The 18,874-nt window shown below is 37.4% G+C and overlaps 6 protein-coding genes and 1 non-coding gene across 7 annotated transcripts in view; 5 read left to right on the plus strand and 2 right to left on the minus strand.

The window, feature by feature from the left end:
* The window catches only part of LOC108859624 (uncharacterized), a 3,316-nt gene extending 2,648 nt beyond the window's left edge, over positions 1 to 668 (plus strand). The window contains exon 3 of the mRNA XM_056985673.1: positions 643 to 668. Coding sequence (XP_056841653.1) covers positions 643 to 668 — 26 coding nt within the window. The remainder of the gene's footprint in view (positions 1 to 642) is intronic.
* Positions 669 to 4,828: 4,160 nt separating this feature from the next.
* LOC130512583 (BURP domain protein RD22-like) lies at positions 4,829 to 7,267 on the plus strand. The gene is made up of 3 exons (XM_057010722.1): positions 4,829 to 5,026; positions 5,494 to 6,197; positions 6,721 to 7,267. Exons 1-3 carry the CDS (start codon positions 4,888 to 4,890, stop codon positions 7,045 to 7,047), a joined length of 1,170 nt encoding a protein of 389 aa, XP_056866702.1. The 5' UTR covers positions 4,829 to 4,887; the 3' UTR covers positions 7,048 to 7,267.
* Positions 7,268 to 8,276: 1,009 nt separating this feature from the next.
* On the plus strand, positions 8,277 to 13,123 carry LOC130512865 (protein ANTI-SILENCING 1-like). The gene is made up of 11 exons (XM_057011290.1): positions 8,277 to 8,541; positions 8,878 to 9,267; positions 9,390 to 9,558; positions 9,676 to 10,985; positions 11,196 to 11,222; positions 11,503 to 11,595; positions 11,749 to 11,827; positions 11,967 to 12,057; positions 12,247 to 12,337; positions 12,425 to 12,541; positions 12,766 to 13,123. The coding sequence occupies exons 2-11, from the start codon at positions 8,908 to 8,910 to the stop codon at positions 12,820 to 12,822; spliced, it is 2,394 nt and encodes a 797-aa protein (XP_056867270.1). The 5' UTR covers positions 8,277 to 8,541; positions 8,878 to 8,907; the 3' UTR covers positions 12,823 to 13,123.
* A 279-nt stretch (positions 13,124 to 13,402) lies between these two features.
* On the plus strand, positions 13,403 to 16,471 carry LOC108828267 (protein ALTERED PHOSPHATE STARVATION RESPONSE 1). Its single transcript, XM_018601900.2, has 4 exons — positions 13,403 to 14,493; positions 15,019 to 15,194; positions 15,280 to 15,503; positions 15,569 to 16,471. Exons 1-4 carry the CDS (start codon positions 13,464 to 13,466, stop codon positions 16,356 to 16,358), a joined length of 2,220 nt encoding a protein of 739 aa, XP_018457402.1. The 5' UTR covers positions 13,403 to 13,463; the 3' UTR covers positions 16,359 to 16,471.
* An 83-nt stretch (positions 16,472 to 16,554) lies between these two features.
* Positions 16,555 to 16,638, minus strand: TRNAL-CAA (transfer RNA leucine (anticodon CAA)). Its single transcript has one exon. It is a non-coding gene; the product is annotated as a tRNA-Leu (tRNA).
* A 131-nt stretch (positions 16,639 to 16,769) lies between these two features.
* LOC130512866 (polyadenylate-binding protein-interacting protein 6-like) lies at positions 16,770 to 18,245 on the plus strand. The gene is made up of 3 exons (XM_057011291.1): positions 16,770 to 16,928; positions 17,397 to 17,711; positions 17,838 to 18,245. Exons 2-3 carry the CDS (start codon positions 17,403 to 17,405, stop codon positions 18,039 to 18,041), a joined length of 513 nt encoding a protein of 170 aa, XP_056867271.1. The 5' UTR covers positions 16,770 to 16,928; positions 17,397 to 17,402; the 3' UTR covers positions 18,042 to 18,245.
* A 335-nt stretch (positions 18,246 to 18,580) lies between these two features.
* LOC108856833 (glyoxylate/succinic semialdehyde reductase 1) overlaps positions 18,581 to 18,874 on the minus strand; it is a 1,107-nt gene continuing 813 nt past the window's right edge. Inside the window, 1 exon segment of the mRNA XM_056985674.1 lies at positions 18,581 to 18,584. Within this exon segment, the coding sequence (XP_056841654.1) occupies positions 18,581 to 18,584 (4 nt within the window).

Below are 18,874 nucleotides of genomic sequence, written 5' to 3' on the forward strand. Positions count from 1 at the left end.
TAAATTTATTATATACATTTTTTATAAAAGAAATATATGATTTGTTCGATAATTTATCTTCGTACTCATAACTAAATGATATGTCCAGAGCTAGATGGAGAGAAAACTTATCTTCGTACTCATAACTAAATGAAAGAAAACTTCTCTCGGTAATTAAGAATTTAACGCCTCTAATCATGTATATAATCCATAAATGATCGTCTAATTTGGAAAGGATATATAGTATCTTGATATTACACTATAGATATTTCTTATCCCCTGATCAGATAATTGTTAACAAAACTAATCAAGACACAAGTCAAAATTTTATTATTATCATATCAGAATTTAATGCAAAAACTAATGTTTATTTTAGAAATCGGAAATAGAAACATTTGACTTCCCATAAGCAATCATGTCATCAATATCTTAGAATCAGATACTTCGAATCAGATATTTTAATTCATATGCAAATTGATTGACAAAAAATATTAGTCTACTAAAATTTAATGAGATTTTTTAATCTCAAGGAATTAGTGCTTAAGTTTAGGGATTGCATCAATAAACTCGACGCAATTAATAGCATAGTTCGCATTCTTAATCGAGATCTGAATATTTTAATTGCCTTTTCATAATATTAGACGAATTTTTGTTGTATTATAGGAAACAAACCGTACATAAGGATTTGAAAATTAATTTTTGAAAGCAATAACTGACAATCACTTGTCCTCTCAACAATTTGACTCGCTACAATTTTTAGTTTCCATATTTTTGTATGTCAAAATTTACTCTGAATCTATAATACCATAAAAGTTTTTTTTTTCTTTTGAATTACAAAAATCCATTAATAATAGTCATAACCTAATTTACATTCATAATGTTTTCTAAATTTATGAGAATACAATTAAAAATCACCAAGTAATGGGTGATTGACAGCGGATTTGATGTAATTTATTTAATATTAGCATATCAGTGGCATAACTAAGGGAATCACAGCCATATTCCAGGTTTTAACTATAATTAAGGTTGACATGGCATAATTAACGTAGGAAGATCATCAATATCATGTGGGTTGTGATGCAAGTAATAAAGTGATTGTTATTACATATTTGATTTTTAGGAAAATACATCAAAGGAATAAATTCTCCATAGTTAACGCATGAAGTATTTTCTTCATATAGTTTGAATCGGATCCTTATAAAATAAAATTTACATCAAACTTAACTAACTAATTTATAACCAGCATGCAGAAATATGATAATTTAGATTATCATTTGATGATTATATATATTGATCGTTTGATGGTAGCAAGTCATTAGATTGTATTATGTACTTTGTATAATGATTTTAAGTTACAACATGTCAACCTGTGATTATCACATTTTATTTTATATAAGTTATATACGTAGGAAACCATATGATTCGAAGTCTCCTATATAATTGATAAAAAAATTAGTATGTCGAACGCAACATTATTAATATACCTGTAATAATATATGGACAATAAAGATGCTGGATCGTTTGATGATATCAAGCCACTAAGTTTTATAATGATTTTCAAATAATATTTTGAGTTAGTCCATGTCAACCATAAAGTCGGAAGTTATATTTTTCAAGATACTAAAACCATATGATATACCAACTCAAATATCATGATTCATCGATGAGTGTATTGATTAATAATTTGTGTAATATAACATGGAAATTAATAATGCAATATTAAGAAGGATTAATCGTATACATTATATTCTTGGTTAATCAATGAAAAAGAAGCTTATAGCATATTAATGAAATTATAAAATAATGACCAATGGCAGTTGTTGTAATTAGGCTAGTAAATTAAGGGGTTTTTAATATAGTTGGTGAGAGAGCTTGTGGTGTTGACACCTAGAAAATGGCACTGTCGTAAATCACACATGAATTAAAAGTTAATTATTTCTAATGCTCCTAAAATAATATACAGAGGATATACCATCACCCGTTAAACTAGTGGTGGTTTTATGCATTAGGCCTAATGTGCATTGTTGCTCGTTTCTTTACTTGTCTATTGAGTTTTTTAGTAATAAACTAATCAATCATTGGAAAAGTGTTACTGTATAAATTAATTAAGTCAGATACTTAAAATTGGAGCATAGTAAGTTGTGGGGCCAATGGTTGGTGAAAGCATGAGAGTGTGACAACAACACTCACTCACTCACCCTCTCGCTCCCCCTCATTTCTCCTTTTTTTGTCAACATTTCTCCTATATTATCACTTCTTTATACTTCCTCCATTTTAAAAAGATACATATTCTACATTTTCACATATATTAAAAAAACACATTAAAAATGCATTGATTTTTGTGAATAATAATTTTCCATAACTTCTAACCAATAGAAATATAACAAACACAATTAATTTTGTTAAAATCACCAATTTTTCATTAAATAATACATTTAAAAAGTAAAAAATATATCTTTTTAAAACAACTTTCTTAAAATATGGATTTTTTTGAAACGGAGGGAATATATGATTTTCAGTCTTCATTTGAGTAAGATTCGTTGAGTGTATAAGTTCCAAATTTGATAATAACAAAAGAAAACGTTACAATAGAATCACAATTTATGGCTTTGGTTATTCCTAGATATACTGTTACGTTTTAAGGTGGTACTGGGTTTTGTCCATGATTGATGTCGGGCTTTTTGGATAAGCCCATCGTTACTTCAGTTAGATTTTATAATTTTTAATTTTTAATATATAAAAGCTAGGATTGACACATCAGTTTGGTTTTGATTCGGTTTGATTTGGTTTGATTAATTTGAATTTTATAGACTGAATCTAATCCGAACCAAAATAGTTTTTGGTTTGAGTTTGGTTTGATTTAGATTTAGTTTGATTTATTTTGTTATGGTTTGGTTCCATTCGGTGTAGTTCAAATTGATTATAAAATATGTTGGTATTAATTTGATTGAAAAATAATCAACTTATAAAAAGCAGGGTGGAATATAAATTTTTTAAGCTAAAAAATCTATTACTAAAATAATGCATCCAAAAATTAAGTTTATTTCTGGTATAAAATATAGTCTAAATACAATTTTCAGGTATTTTATATTAAGACTAGAATCAGAGAATATATATATATATATAAAATATCATTTTTATCATATTTGGGAAGTTAAAAGTAAATAATTTCATAATATGTTAATATACTCTTATATATTATTTATTAATATATAAAAACAAATTGGGTTATCAGTTTAATTCGGTTTAAAACCAGACAAACCATTTGGATTGAATAAAACTAAAACATGAACCAATTAGATTATGTAAAGAATACAATTTGGCTTGGTTCTGTTCAGATTGGTATTTTTGTCCACCCTTAATAAAAGCTAAACTCCAATAGCATCTACGAGAGAGTTATTAGTAGTTTTAAGGCCTTTGCAATGCCAAAATTGGAGGGAGACGTTTCAGGATTTGCGGAATTATAAGTCACGGAGAGTTAGCGTGATAGATTTGAGGAATAAATGTGTTATCTTCTATACGTAGAACTTATAAGATGTATGAGATGAAATGAGTTATTATTGAAGAACGTTCCACACCAACAAAACTGGAGTCATTCCTCGTAAGAGGCTAACTTAAATTCACATTAACAATAGTCTTTGTATTTGGCTAGGGGATTGTACTGAAAGCATGCATTAAATTAGATGCACTGGCTTTCGCTTGCTATAGATTGTCAAACATTTTCAGCGATTGTCTTCATCTTTTGTGGTTTGAAATTTCTCACGTCTAAATATTAAATATATTTTCTGTGTGTGTGTGTGGCCGCCTTGGTTGGGCGAGTAAGAAGTAAAATCAATAATATCGAATACAATCGATGTACACTCATTCTCCAAGACTCCAACCATAGATAAAAATAAAGTCGATAATAATAAAAAAACGAATGTAATGGTTGTAGTGGTAAGCCATTAATGAGTTAGTTGTTCGTTTCAGTTTTCTCATTGTCTCAAAAGTCCACACCATGACACCAAAGTTATGACTACCACCATATCCCTCGTATCTGGTTTGCTTTTGAAACTTTTCTCAATCGAAGTTAAAAAAAAATACATGGCCACATGACACCGAAGAAGTATGAACCATCCAAACATGCCGGACACCGTCCATCATTAATGGTAGTTTGGTCTGGATAGAACTAATTAGTTTTAAAAAGAAAAATTATCATAAGTCCACAAGGATTTTATCAAAGAGCACATTCTTATGTGCAGATTTTTGCTCGCATTACGGATATCTTCTTTGGAGCTGCCAAAAGTCAAATGCTGGACAGTAAATGGGCATATGCACCAAGGGAGAAAAGATCAAGATCTCGAGGAATACATAGAAAATGCTTCTATATCTAACTTTTTATTTTATGAAATTTTTATTTTCCGCCCACATTTTTATGTTCAAAGAAGGATTGTACGTTATGAAGAACATATCAGATGCATAGAGGATCATTGTCTTAATTGTATGGAACATGTCAGTCCATCAATATAACAAACTTATAAACACAAATGCTAAAACACTTTTTTTAGTAACAAACTTTGGTTTTTCTTAATCGATTGATGTCAACTATAGAATTGTTGTAACACAACAACAACATCACAAAGAAGTACCATCTATGATTGAAAGTAAGAAATAAAGAAAATAACGTCTTACGTAACAAAAACAGTATTTAAGGAGTAGAAGGCCAGTGGCAGTTAGGGAGTAATGTGTTATAATTAATCGGCCCTAATAGACTGGTAAGTGTTAACCGTCTATATCCATACTAATAAATTCAACCTCAGAACTTTCTATTAAACCCCTTTTACTATAAATTCTACGTACGTACACTCCCACTTCTTATCCTCGAGTTCATCTAAACCCCCATTTATATTCTAATTAACTCCTACAAAAATGGCCACTCGTCTTCCATTGATCTGTCTTCTTGTCTCAGTCACGGCGATTGCGGCTGACTTATCACCGGAGCGTTACTGGAACACGGCCTTACCAAACACTCCCATTCCAAGCTCTCTCCGCCATCTCTTAACGCCAGGTTAAAATTTATATTACTTTCACCTACTTAAATATGTTTTTTTTTCCTACTAGTCTTTCACCACTATTCCTAAAATTTTAAGGATCTTCTTCTATTTTCTCTATTTTTTATCGGGTTTTCCATTTTAATATTCAAGGCAGACACAAAGAAGGAGAATTGCAATTATGTTCTTAAGCTGTAAACGACTTTAAAAACTAGATAAAAGGCTACATCATGTGTAAATGTTTTTTTATATAAATAAATTTAACATTCTTAAAAGAAATTGTAGACCTAAATAATTACAAAGAAAGATGTGTTTGATTTTTACTTATTACGATTTCTATATATATATATATATATATATGAAGATATGTGTCACAAGCTGTTTGGCTACACAATCTATGATAATTTGTGAAGAGTAGTCATTTGTGAACGTGTACGTTAGTAGCAAATAAATGTGTACTTACCAAATTAATTCGTCGTCGCAGATTTCACCGATGAGAAAAGCACCAACGTCCAAGTAGGGAAAGGAGGAGTGAACGTTAACGCCGGAAAAGGTAAACCCGGCGGAGGAACCGCCGTGAACGTTGGAAAGGGAGGCGTCCACGTGGACACCGGAAAGGGTAAGGGTAAGGGGACACACGTGAGCGTTAGCGGCGGAAAAGGTCCTGGAGGAGGCGTGGGCGTCCATACCGGGAAACCTGGAAAGAGAACCGACGTAGGAGTGGGTAAAGGCGGCGTTATAGTGCACACGCGCCACAAGGGCAAGCCGGTCTACGTCGGTGTGAAACCAGGACCAAACCCTTTTGTGTATAACTACGCAGCGAGCAAGACTCAGCTCCACGACGATCCCAAAGCGGCTCTCTTTTTCTTGGAGAAGGACATGGTTCCCGGAAAAGAGATGAACCTTAGGTTTAATGCGGAGGACGGCTACGACGGCAAGACGACCTTCTTGCCACGTGGGGAGGCGGAAACGGTGCCGTTTGAGTCGGAGAAGTTTTCGGAGATCTTGAAGACTTTCTCGGTTAAACCCGGTTCGGGAGAAGCTGAGATGATGAAGAAAACGATTGAGGAGTGTGAAGCTAAAAGAGTTGGTGGAGAGGAGAAGTATTGTGCTACGTCTTTGGAGTCAATGGTTGACTTTAGCGTTTCTAAACTTGGCAAAGATCACGTTCGTGCAGTTTCCACTGAGGTAAATAAACTAAAATAGTAAAAAAGAAACCTAAAACCAATCTCTTATTTCTATGATTTAGGATTAGGCCAATATAAAACTAAATAATATTTAATTTTGTATGGTTACATCTATTTCCTTATAAGATATAACATTCCCGTTCCACAAAAGTGTTGAAAACAATTGTTTTATAAAAAGAGAATTTTTGTGGGTTTCTATAACAAAATAAATAAAATTAAAAGAATTTTTTAATTGTTATTGGTTTAACTTTGTTTAAAATTGATAATCATAAATGATGCATTTATGATACAAATTTATAAAAAATAAAATATGTGTGAACAATCGAAAATGTATAATCAAACATATAAACTGTTTATAAATTTCAGTTTGGTAGGTTTGGTTATAAGTAAATTAGCTAGCTTCGGTTTTCAGTTTAGTAATCATTATATGTTAGAAGATACATATTCAACTTTGGTTCGGTTTAGATTCATTATCCTATGTCTATCTAATATTCTGGTTGATTACGTAACCTTGGTTTCCACAGGTGGCTGAGAAGAATGCACCGATGCAGAAGTACAGAATCACAGCGGCTGGAGTAAAGAAGTTGTCGGATGACAAGTCAGTGGTGTGTCACAAACAGAAGTACCCATTCGCAGTGTTCTACTGCCACAAGGCGATGATGACGAGCGTTTACTCGGTTCCGCTCGAAGGAGAGAACGGGTTGAGGGCTAAGGCGGTTGCTGTATGCCACAAGAACACCTCAGCTTGGAACCCAAACCACTTGGCCTTCAAAGTCCTTAAAGTGAAGCCAGGGACTGTTCCGGTCTGCCATTTCCTCCCTGAGACCCATGTTGTTTGGTTCAGCTATTAGATATGCTTTCTATACTGTGTGATATCGAATAATGTTTGAGACAATCTATCTTTTAGGATGTTTAATATACATATAGTAATGTGTGATTTTCCATATAATCAAAGATCGACGGTATCTATATGTTCTTAGTTTACTTTACCTAGTCTTTTGTGACCTACGTGCTTCTTGTTGTTTTGCAAAAACATACAATAAAACTGATCAAGTAGATGTTGGGATAGTGCATGGTACGTACTAATTCAATTTCATTCAGAAATAGCAATTTACGTCTTAAATACAATAGTATCAACAATTAGTTCTAAACACCAGATGAGACTATGAGTAAAAGGTTTAGAATTTGGTTTATAAAAAATATATGTGTATATATAAAACTAGTCTGCATAAGTTGAATGTTAAAAGAACCATTTTTGGACCAACCTGATCAAATTCATGCTTGTGCTCGTCAACTTTATGTTGGCAGAATTATCTGATACATTTTCTTTTGTGTTTGATCAATTTTCAAATGTTTCTGAGTTTTTTTTTGTAAACAACTCCTGCATCGTTTAATTTTCACTGTTTTATTCATTAGAAAAAATATATATTTGCTTGCTTAATTTTTGTTTATTTACTCAACAAAAAAAAAATCTTGAATGTGTAGTAAGTAGGAAAATAAAGAGGTTAAACAAAATCTTGAATCTATACCATAAAAAGCTAAATAGCAAAACTAAAATTCAAACATAGTTTGACCGCACCAAACGATTTCAACGCTGAAAAATCTATATGAGACTTGAGAGTCATGGGTAGCACAATCAAATTCAATTCAATTATGTAGAATTGTCTGATACATTATATTTTTTTTTGCAGAATTCTGTAATAAGATATTTGAATTAACTTTTACGTAGTTTCTGAGATTTTTTTTTGTAGTTAACTCGTGTATCATTTAATTTGTCACCGTTTTATTCATTGGAAATATTATTATTTTCCAGCTTAATATTTATTCAACAAATAAAATCTTGAATGTGTTAAATAGGAAATAAGGAGGTTAAACTTTTTTTAAACAAAATCTTGAATGTAAATACCATAAAAGAACTGGAAAACAAAAACTGAAAATTCAAACATAGTTTGACCGCACCAAACGATTTCAAACGCAGAGGAGACTAGAGAGAGCAAAGGGTAGAACCGACAATTCGCCGAAATAAATACAAAACTCGGCCCTAATCATAGAGGAGGCGGCAGATTAGTCAATTTACGAGAGTAATGAGCGTAGTGTATTAAACACGATTAGTAGTAGTCAGTTACTTCTGAAACAGCAACATGCAGCAGCAGCACAGAAGCGGAGGAGAGCAAAAGAAAAAAAAAAGGCTTACGACGACGGTCACACTCTCCTATCTCCTTCGGGAACTGCGATGTTACCATAAATAGCAAAACGCGATTTCTTCTTCGCCCGGAGATTGTCGTTTGAGGCTACTGTAGAGCGAGAGAGAGAGAGAGAGATAAACAGAACGAAGCAGAGATAAAGTGAGTGTGGTTGTTGATTCAACTCGGAAATTAGGGTTTCGTCTAGTACATTGCCGTCGCTCACTGTTCAGTTTTCTCGAAATCGTTTCTCTGTTTCCGTGCCGCCGTGTGCTTGGTTGATGATGATGGATTGATTCTGAAACGTCGTTTTGATTTCGCTTTGTTTTTTTTTTTTTAATTTGGATTTTTTTTTCTGAGATTGCATTTTTTAAGTGGATCTTAATATTAGTATCTCTTAGAGTCAAAGCTCTGGTGCTTTTATGTGAACTTATTTCTTTTTTTGTCCTTGTAGTTTTTGATTCGAAGTACTGATCTGTGGGCTCCTTTTGTTGTTAGGAGAAGCCTTCTGCTCCATTGTAAAAAAAAATGGAGAGGTCAGTAAAAGTCGACGGTTTACCATTTAAGTGGGGTAAAAAGAGTGTAGAAAACAAGGACGTCCAGTTCTATGAATCTTTCACTTACGGTGGCTGTGAGTACTGTCTTTATGACTGTGTCTCTGTTGGAGGTGATAGTAGTAAACTAGACTCCCGAGAGTTCTTTGTTGGCAAGATTATAAAAATGTGGGAGTATAATGATCGGCGTCAAGACCCGAGGAGAGTCGAGTTACTCTGGTTCTTCAAACCTTCTGAGCTTTCCTTGTACCTTGATGGGCTTCGAGATGTGCTTGCTAACGAACTGTTCTTGGCTTCTGGGTCAGGTCTTGGCCTCACCAATGAAAACCTACTGGTAACTGAATTGTTTTTTTAGCTGATATGATGATGCCATACTTGACAACTTATCCTTGTTTGTTTTCCTGAGACGTTTTCTTCTCGATCCTGGCATGTATTGATATGGCATTATTACACCAGGAAGCAATTTCTGGAAAATGTCGTGTTCTATGCATTTCCAAGGACGTAAGAAACCCACAGCCCTCTGAGGAAGAAATCAAGTCGGCCGACTTCCTTTTTCACCGAACTTATGATGTGGGAACTTCCAGAATCTTAGATACAATAGATGATACAATTGCTGGAGTTGATGGTAAACATATTGTTTTCTTTCTTCTATCCCCCTTTCATATTCAGTCAGCTATATGTGGTTGGTAGCTATTCTGACTCTTTTTGTTTCCCTCATATCATTTTACTTTTATTATTGCAGTTAAGTTCATCTTTAACAGAAGGATAGCTAGTTCTCGGCAAAAAGTGGCAACCAATATACAAGGGACTGCAGATAGTCTGAAACCAAATCATCCTTCTACTAGCGGTTCAGTTATGCAGAATGAACGCAATGCCGGTGATTCATCTGGTAATTGGAAGAGCGATTACGGTTACAAGAAAGAACAAGATAATGAATGTCATAACCAATTGGCTAGGAAAAGATCTACACTTGCAGAAGAAAGGTCTGACAAGGATTTTGGTCGGGTTGATGGTGAACTTGACAGTTTTAGCGCTTCAGGTAGGAGACATGATTGTCATGGAAGGAAAGACCAAGACGACGAAGTTGGAAAGCAACTGGCTAAACAAAAACCAAGGCTTGCTGATGAAAGGTGTGGTAAAGATTCTTACTGTTCGGATGACATGCCTCAGAAGAAACGGAGACTAGATGGTTCTCTTGCAGGACCAGATGGAAGGTTTAAAGTGCCGCAGAAATTAAGAAATGATGGTAGAAAAAATATAGAACCTATTAGAAGAGATGCGATGGTAGGAAAATCAAGGTTTGCAGAGGAAAGACGCAGCAATGATTTTTACGGTTTGGATGTCATGTCTCTAAAGAAACCGAGGCTAGATGGTTCTATTGCAGTATCAGATGGAAGGACAAGAGAGTCGCAGAATATAAGTCATGATGGTAAAAAAGACATGCAAGGTATGAGAAAAGATGTGATGGTAGAAAAATCAAGGCTTGCAGGGGAAAGATGCAGCAAAGATTACATGGCTCAAAAGAAACTGGAGCTGAGGGGCTCTGTTGTGGTATCAGATGGAAGGTCGAAAATGTCTCAGAAATTAAGTCATGGTGAAAGAGAAGATCCTAGAGACAAAGTCACAAGAGGGGAAGTATATTCCCAGAAGTCTAGCTTCACTGACAAGAACCAAGATCTGCTGATACCAAAATTTTCTGAAGGAAAAGTTACTAAACATGTTAGATTTGCTGAAGGAAAAGAGACCAAACATGTGAGATTTGCTGAAGAAATAGAGACTAGACATGTGAGATTTGCTGAAGGAACCGAGGCCAGACATGTGAGGTTTTCTGAAGGAACAGAGACCAGACATGTGAGGTTTTCTGAAGGAACAGAGACCAGACCTGTTAGATTTTCTGAAGGACAAGAGACAAGGCCTGCAACTGAGAAAGGTCTAATCAAGAAATCCAGCCCTGATTGTAAAATATCAAAACACAGTGAGGATAAGATGTTGACCAACGCCGATTACAGAAGACATCATCGAGTCTTCGAAGTGACTCAAAAGCCTAATGTTGTAAGTTTTATATTACTCATGAAACCAAATTTGTATGTGAAACATGCCATATTGTTTGAATGACGTTCTAAAATAGACTGCTTGCGAATTTCACTTAGAGTATGTTGTTAAACTTTCACTAGATAAAAACGGTGTGGTCATGCAGCAACTTAGACTCCAAAGATGGAAGTTTCTAACATTTTCTTTTGGTTTCCTTTTCCTTGATCGCAGGAAGGAATCAAATGGTTCCGAAAACTTGTAAGTAATTCGTCCTTTTATACCACACCAGTTTGCTTTACCTTCACTATCGTGGTCGACATGCTTTCTCTATAATGTGAATAGAGTGAGTGACCTGTGTATCTGTTCTAGTTATATGTTATAAGCTCGTTAGAAAGCTTGATTCACGCGGCTACTCTTTCCAGTCTCCTTTAGTGTGGGGGGTGGGGGGGGGTGGTTATCAGATTCTGTAAATCATATAAGGAATCGCCATCTGGATTTTACATCTGCACTGACTTTAAGCTGTTTAAATCATAAGCAGAGTTGGGAAGAAGATTTGAGGTGTGCAGAAGGGAAAGGGACTCTGGTTGTTCTCAGAAACTTGGATCCTTCTTATACATCTAATGAAGTGGAGGTATAATCCTGTCCAATGGAGTTTTCTTCTTAAGCTATTATTTATATTTTTAACTGATGTAGCCATCACTGCTCAAGCTATGCAGTTGTATTATTCTGCTAGTGCACCTTTCATGTTACCATATATCTAACAGATTTGTGAATTATGCTTCAGAATATAATCTACTCTGCTTTGAATGAGCAATGCACGGCCAGGATGATTGAGCGGACGTCAGCTACTATTCCTCATATTGGTAAGTCCATCATACTGGGATCACAAGGGATAAGGTGCTATTCACTTATTCACGTTTAATTCTCTACCCTTTTGATTTTATCTCACCTTTATCTACAACAAGGACGTTTATGATGGTCTCATGTTTTTCCGTTATCCAGGTGAAGCTTTGGTGATATTCGAGACAACGGATGCTGCAAAAAGGGTAATTAGAAGACTACACGAGGGATGCTTGTTGTTATCAAATGGAAGGTGAGGCTTCTATATATATTCCTTCAAAATCCGTCCATCATTTACCAAGAAGATCAAACTTTGAGAAGTACAAACTTTGTATGCTTGTTTCATTTAGCATCATAGCTCTTCTGGGCGATTAAAGCTTAGTTACATGTATGAACTTTCTTATAAATAATTTTTTTTTTTTTTGCTTTCCCTGCTGGACAGGGTACTTGTTGCTACAAGTGCTAAGGTGAATCCTCCAGCTATGCCTTCATTGCCGTTTCCTGGCCATATCTCTATCCAGCGTCGAGGGAAGGTAGATTTTCATACTCCTCTCCGTAAATAAACAGGCACCACTCTTAAAGCAATGTTCTTATGTTTTTTCTGTTTGTATATTTGGCAGAGAAGCGGTGCGGTTACATCACATTGTTCTCAGGGTAATAACATTGAATTTGAAATGGGCATGGAATGGTGGTTGCACCTACGCATATACAAGCAGATTTGGGAAAGCATATATGAGGTGACCATCTTATCACCACCACTGTTTCCTATAAGGTTTCACTTGACCTTTCTCGACTCTGGTTAATTTAAAGTTTATTTGGAGCTACTGATAAGATCTATCACGAAAAATTAGGATATTGAATGCAGTTCCGTTATTGGTTTGGTGTTTTTCTTATCATTGTGTTATTTGTTTCATAGCAACTCAATGCACTTTTCTTATCATTTATTTTACTGTAATTGCAGCGACAAGTTGATGAGAAGAAGAAGTTGCAGTTGGATGTCGAGCTAAAACACACTTAGTTTCAGCATCATCTTGTTGTGTTCTAGTGTAAGTAAACTCTTAACATCTAATGAGAAACAAGTGTGAAGAGTTTATCTTCTTTGTGTTGAAGCAACCTGAGAAGGAGAACACAGAGAAGAACAATCACGAGATTTTTTGTTAGTTTTAGTTTTGGTGTAATGTCATACTTAGAACATGAAGCTGCCGTGTTCATGTTCATCCAACCCCAACCAACTTTCAACTGTAAACTCATTTCAGGAAATCAAATCTTGTTTCTTGTCATTAAATTTTTTAATTGTAAACCAAACACTTGAAGCTCCTTGTAGATAAGATATTCATAAGAAAACCAAAAGATTTGATAAAAAAGAAGGAAACGAAAAGAAAGCCTTTAGCTTTAGGTGTGCAAAACGACGACGTAGTGCGTTGAGATATGTGACCGTTAGGTCATCCTATTTAATTTTAAAAATCCAAATGTATAGACAAAGAAGTGGTGTCACACCACTCACTGTAAACGTGAGAGCGCGCGTACATAAAGACATCTCCACTCTCGGCGCGTGGCGAACACTACTACATCTCTCTCTCTGTGCATCTTTGTCCCTCATTGACAGTACTCTCTCTTTCTCTCTCTCTTTTCTCATTTCTCTCTCTCTCTCTCTCTCCAATGGGATGTGCACAATCTAGGGTTGATAACGAGGAGGCCGTAGCGAGATGCAAGGACCGCCGCAACGTCATCAAGGAAGCCGTCACGGCGAGCAAAGCCTTCGCGGCGGGTCATTTCGCGTACGCCATTGCTCTGAAGAACACCGGCGCCGCTCTCAGCGACTACGGCCACGGCGAATCGGATCAAACCCTAGACGCTGCTCTGGAGCAGAGCCATTTCGAGAAAGGGGACGACCGTGTTGCTGCTGCTGATCCTGCTCCTCAGCCACCTCCGCCTCCGCCTATTGAGAACCTCCCTCCTCCGCCTCCGCCTCTCCCGAAGTTCACTCCGTCTCCGATAAAACGCGCGATCAGCTTGCCTGCGATGGCGGGGAGAGGGAGGAAGGTGCGGGGGATTGATTCTATGGCGATTGAGGAGGAGGAGGATGAAGACGAGGAGGAGGAGGAGGAAGAGAAGGATGGAGAGAGTTCGCCTAGGACGCCGGAGAATGTTGGGAAAGGTGGGAAGTTGCAGGAGACGACGTCTCCGGTTGTTGTGAGCGCTTCTCCGGGGGCGTGGGATTACTTTTTCATGCCGGAGAATGTGCCTGGGGGTAACTTGGAAGATATGAGAATGGGAAACAATCATCACTTTCAGTTCAATGATGAGGAAGAAGAAGATGGAAGATCTGGTCTCAATGCTGTTGAGGAGGTGGAGCCAAAGACGCCGGAGAAATTAGAAGAAGTTGAAGAAGAAGAAGAAGATGAAGAGGAAGAGGAAGATGAGGAGGAGGAGGATGCAGTAGTGGAAGAGGCAAAGAAGAAGCAGAAAGGGAAAGCTAAGATTGAGCATTCCAACACTGCTCCACCGGATTTCCGGCGTGCCGTCGCTGCGGCGAAGACCACGACGGCGGCTTCGAGCGTGAATCTGATGAAGATTCTTGATGAGATTGATGACAGGTTCCTAAAAGCTTCAGAGTGTGCACAGGAGGTCTCCAAGATGCTGGAAGCAACTAGGTTGCATTATCACTCCAATTTTGCTGATAACCGAGGTATTTTAATGAAAAGTCCTTTCCTTTTTAAATCTTCTTCCTTGTGATTGAAGCTTTTATGTGTGTTTTCTATCACTACCAAGAGACTAGTTTAGTGGAATAGTCACACTGTTGTATGCACATGTTCTTCACCAAAACTTTACTTACTGCTTTTTTAGTTGATCCACGAGTTAGAAAGTTTGATTCTTTCTTTCTCTAGTTGAAACAAGAAAAAGAAAAGAAAAAAAGAGTTTTCTTTTTTTTTTTGTAGATCGGAACATGGTTTTAGTTTCTGCAAGATTCTTTCAATTATGAGTCTCTGTAGCACTTTTGATCTGTCTTCTTTGACATTTGTCTGTGGTCTAACTTTTTTGTGAGGAGAATCCAATATGAATCTTAAATTAATAGATCTAGTGGTTTAAAGCCATTAAACAAAAGCTCTAGATTTGACTAATCTACACTTTTCACCCTTACCATTATCTATTACCAGATCTGTCCCTATCGGTGAGTGTTGTCTCTTCTGAGGTCAATGTTTTTTTTCTTCAGGATATGTTGATCATTCAGCTAGGGTAATGCGGGTTATAACGTGGAATAAGTCATTAAGAGGCATATCCAACGGTGAAGGTGGAAAAGATGATCAAGAATCAGACGAGCATGAAACTCATGCGACCGTGTTGGACAAGTTGTTAGCGTGGGAGAAGAAACTCTACGATGAAGTGAAGGTATAATAAATTAACTTTAAAGCTGTGAAGCGTAAAAGTTTGTCTAGCTGAATGCATTTATTTTTTTTGCTTTCTTTCTCTATAGCAAGGTGAGATTATGAAGATAGAGTATCAGAAGAAGGTATCATTACTCAACAGGCATAAAAAACGAGGTGCGAGTGCAGAAACCGTGGAGAAAACTAAAGCAGCTGTGAGTCATCTACACACAAGATACATCGTTGACATGCAGTCCATGGACTCAACCGTCTCTGAAGTTAACCGTTTAAGAGACGACCAGCTGTATCCAAGACTCGTCTCCTTAGTCGAAGGGTATGTTCTCTCTCTCCTTCAAATGAGTTTGCATTCTCTAAACCAATATTCTCAAAACTTGTTAGGATGGCGAAGATGTGGACAAACATGTGCATACAACACGACACACAGCTAAAAATCGTCGGAGAGCTGAAGTCTCTCGAGATCTCGACTTCTCAAAAAGAAACCACGAAGCAGCATCACCAACAGACGCGGCAGTTCTGCACCGTCCTGGAAGAATGGCACGTCCAGTTCGAGAGTCTCGTGACGCACCAGAAGCAGTACATCAACTCTCTAAACACCTGGCTGAAGCTAAACCTCATCCCCATCGAGAGCAGTCTCAAGGAGAAAGTCTCCTCTCCTCCGAGGCCTCAGCGTCCACCCATCCAAGCCCTCCTCCACTCGTGGCACGACCGCCTGGAGAAACTCCCCGACGAGGTGGCCAAGTCGGCTATCTCCTCCTTCGCGGCGGTCGTGAAAACGATCTTGCTTCACCAGGAGGAAGAGATGAAGCTGAAGGAGAGATGCGAGGAGACGAGGAGGGAGTTCATTAGGAAGAAGCAAGGGTTTGAGGAGTGGTATCAGAAACACTTGCAGAAGAGAGGACCGACGACGGCGGAGGAAGGCGGGGATGGAGATGATGATCATGTCACTGAGAGGAGGATCGTTGTGGAGACGCTGAAGAAAAGGCTTGAAGACGAAGAGGAAGCTCATCAGAGGCATTGTGTCCAGGTGAGGGAGAAGTCTCTGAATAGTTTGAAGATAAGGTTGCCTGAGATCTTCAGGGCGTTGTCTGATTATGCTCACGCTTGTGCTGATTCGTATGAGAAGCTCAGAGTCATATCGCAGACTCAGAAAGGCAATGTATCTTCTTGAACCAGTTTTAGTCTCTCTCTCTCTCTCTCTGCTTTTGTATTAAGAACTCTTGTTGTTGAAAGTTTTGTAGAAGTTTTTTAAAACTTAAATGACTTCGTGTTGTCTTAATGTTAGTAAGTGGTCCCAATGTTGGCAGGCTATTAGGCTCACGTGATGTTTGTTTAGGTAAGATCCAAAAAATTGGGAATGAAAATAATGTCAGAAGTGGGATTTGAACCCACGCCCTCTCACGAAGACCAGAACTTGAGTCTGGCGCCTTAGACCACTCGGCCATCCTGACTATTGTGTGTATTACGACGAATCTGCCAATTAGTATACGACACGTCACCATACCAAGGAAAGTATTAGAGTTTCTCTTGAATAATAATCGGGTGAAGGATAGAGATAAATAAGTTTCCAAACAGACCTGCACCGTGATGCGACCTTCAAGTAAACGCTCCTCCTTCTTTTACTATATAAAGTCCCTTTCCCCCTCTCCCACCTTCTCAGCGGTTCTTAGATCTCTCAGCAGTTACGATCGTTTCTCCTCTCGAACCGTCTTCTTCAACGCGTTTGACTCTTCCTTTTCTGGTAAGCTCGTTCTCTCTTTCTCTCTCTCGTTTCTTCTTCTCCGTTGACGTGAACGACGACGCCTGTTCGTGTTCCCTAGATCATATTTTCTCTGTAGAATTTATATTGGATTCCTGCGATCGATCTATGTTCATTTGATAGCAACAATCGCGTTCGATCGATCATGGCTTAGAGGCTTAGATACTAGATAGCATCTCTTCGTTTATCCTTCTCCGTTTAGGTTTCCTTATTCTTCTCGATTTGCTTCGCGGGATCCATGTGTAGTAGATTAGCGATGGACAATAGAAGCTGATTCACGTTCTCACTCAGCGACTCTGTTTCTTCTTGTAACGTTTGATGATCTGCTTTGTGACTTTAATTTTGACTGTGCTTTCAGATTAAAATCATGTGTAATCGAGAATGTGTAAAAAAGCCTTGTTGTCTTACTGTATGAATTAATTTTGCTCTCTTCTTGATTTGGTATCTTAGCAAGCAATGAAGCCAGGAGTAGGATCAGGATTGAATCCTAACGCAGCAGCATACGTACCACTCTCCAAAAGAGAAGGTGATTCTGCAAAGCCTGTTGCTGCTGCCACACATCACGTGCACCACCAACCCTATGGTTATGGCGGAGTCCAAGGGAAGGGAGGCGCTTACATAAGGGATGATGATGATGATTCGGAGATGGAGATGGAGTTTCTTTTGACTAGTTTCTCTGGTTTGTCAGATGAGTCTATTCGTGATGTTTACTTGGCCAACAATGGTGATCTTGATGCAACTATCGAAATGCTCACTCAACTCGAGGTAAAACTTATTCCACTAGTATTGATATCCATCTCACACATGCTTGATTTATACACCAGTGTAGATTGTAAGTTATATGAAAAGTAACAAAAGCTAAGCAGCTTGATAATGACTTTCAATCTGCAGATTTTCAGTAATGAAGCCGAAGAATACCTCCCACTCCCAGACACACTGGGCATTGCCGATGTACCTGATGAAACCATAGTGCCTTCAACTTCCTCAGCTCCTCCAAAACAAAAGAGTGCCAGTAATGAAGCAAGTGGATCATCATCATCAACATCCTCGGGTACCACCCCAAACAACGCTCCTGTATCATCATCCTCCTCCTGATCTGATGAGTCCCTCAAATGTGAAGTTTTAATGTTCCTTGGTATGGTTTTCTTAGGAGAGGTTTCTTTCTATATTGTCCACAGTGCTTTGTTTCTCTGTGGAGAGAGAGAGAGAGAGAGAGAGAGTACATTTGTATAGATTTGGGTTTTGAGATTTGGATTGTTGTTATGGTTGGACAAAAGCTATGAATCATTTTAGCCTCTCTTCCCTTTTCGCCATTTTTCAAGCCATTTCTCCTGCCCATATTGCTTGCTGTTGTTGACTTATCAATTGCAGATATGTCGTGGCACATTCCTTTTCTTTCAATTTTCTAATGTTGTTAATTAAGTGAAGTAATCCACTAATCATGTCAGTCAACTGAAATACTATTTGTTAATGTTCATATCATGGAACCGAATCCAATTCGAATCTCCAAAAAGTATTATGGACCCGGCTTTTAGAGTCTTCAGGTGGGTAGACACATGCTCTGCTCCCGTTTCTCTGGACATGATAATTGATAAACCCACCGGCACCAGCTGGTATGCCATCATTCACTTCAATCAGCTGACAAGCAAAAGTAAGACATGTGATTCACATGAATTTTTTAAAAAGAAAAATATCAACAAAGGCCCAAACTCTAAATGGACTTTGGTAATGGCGCACTGGTTACTTAGGATATCTCAAGTGAATCCAACGGTTGTAGTCTATAATTACATGCGATGTGTTAATTTATTATCATCGGGAAAACAGAACAAAAACCGCTGTTTTCAATAAAAACTAAAAAGCAAAAATCCCTGTCTTTAAAGGCAAAACAATCAAGACACCCCAAGGATCATAACCTTCTTTCTTCCTCG

This window comes from Raphanus sativus, chromosome 5 (genome assembly GCF_000801105.2).
Source record: "Raphanus sativus cultivar WK10039 chromosome 5, ASM80110v3, whole genome shotgun sequence".
Taxonomy (NCBI): Eukaryota; Viridiplantae; Streptophyta; class Magnoliopsida; order Brassicales; family Brassicaceae; genus Raphanus; species Raphanus sativus.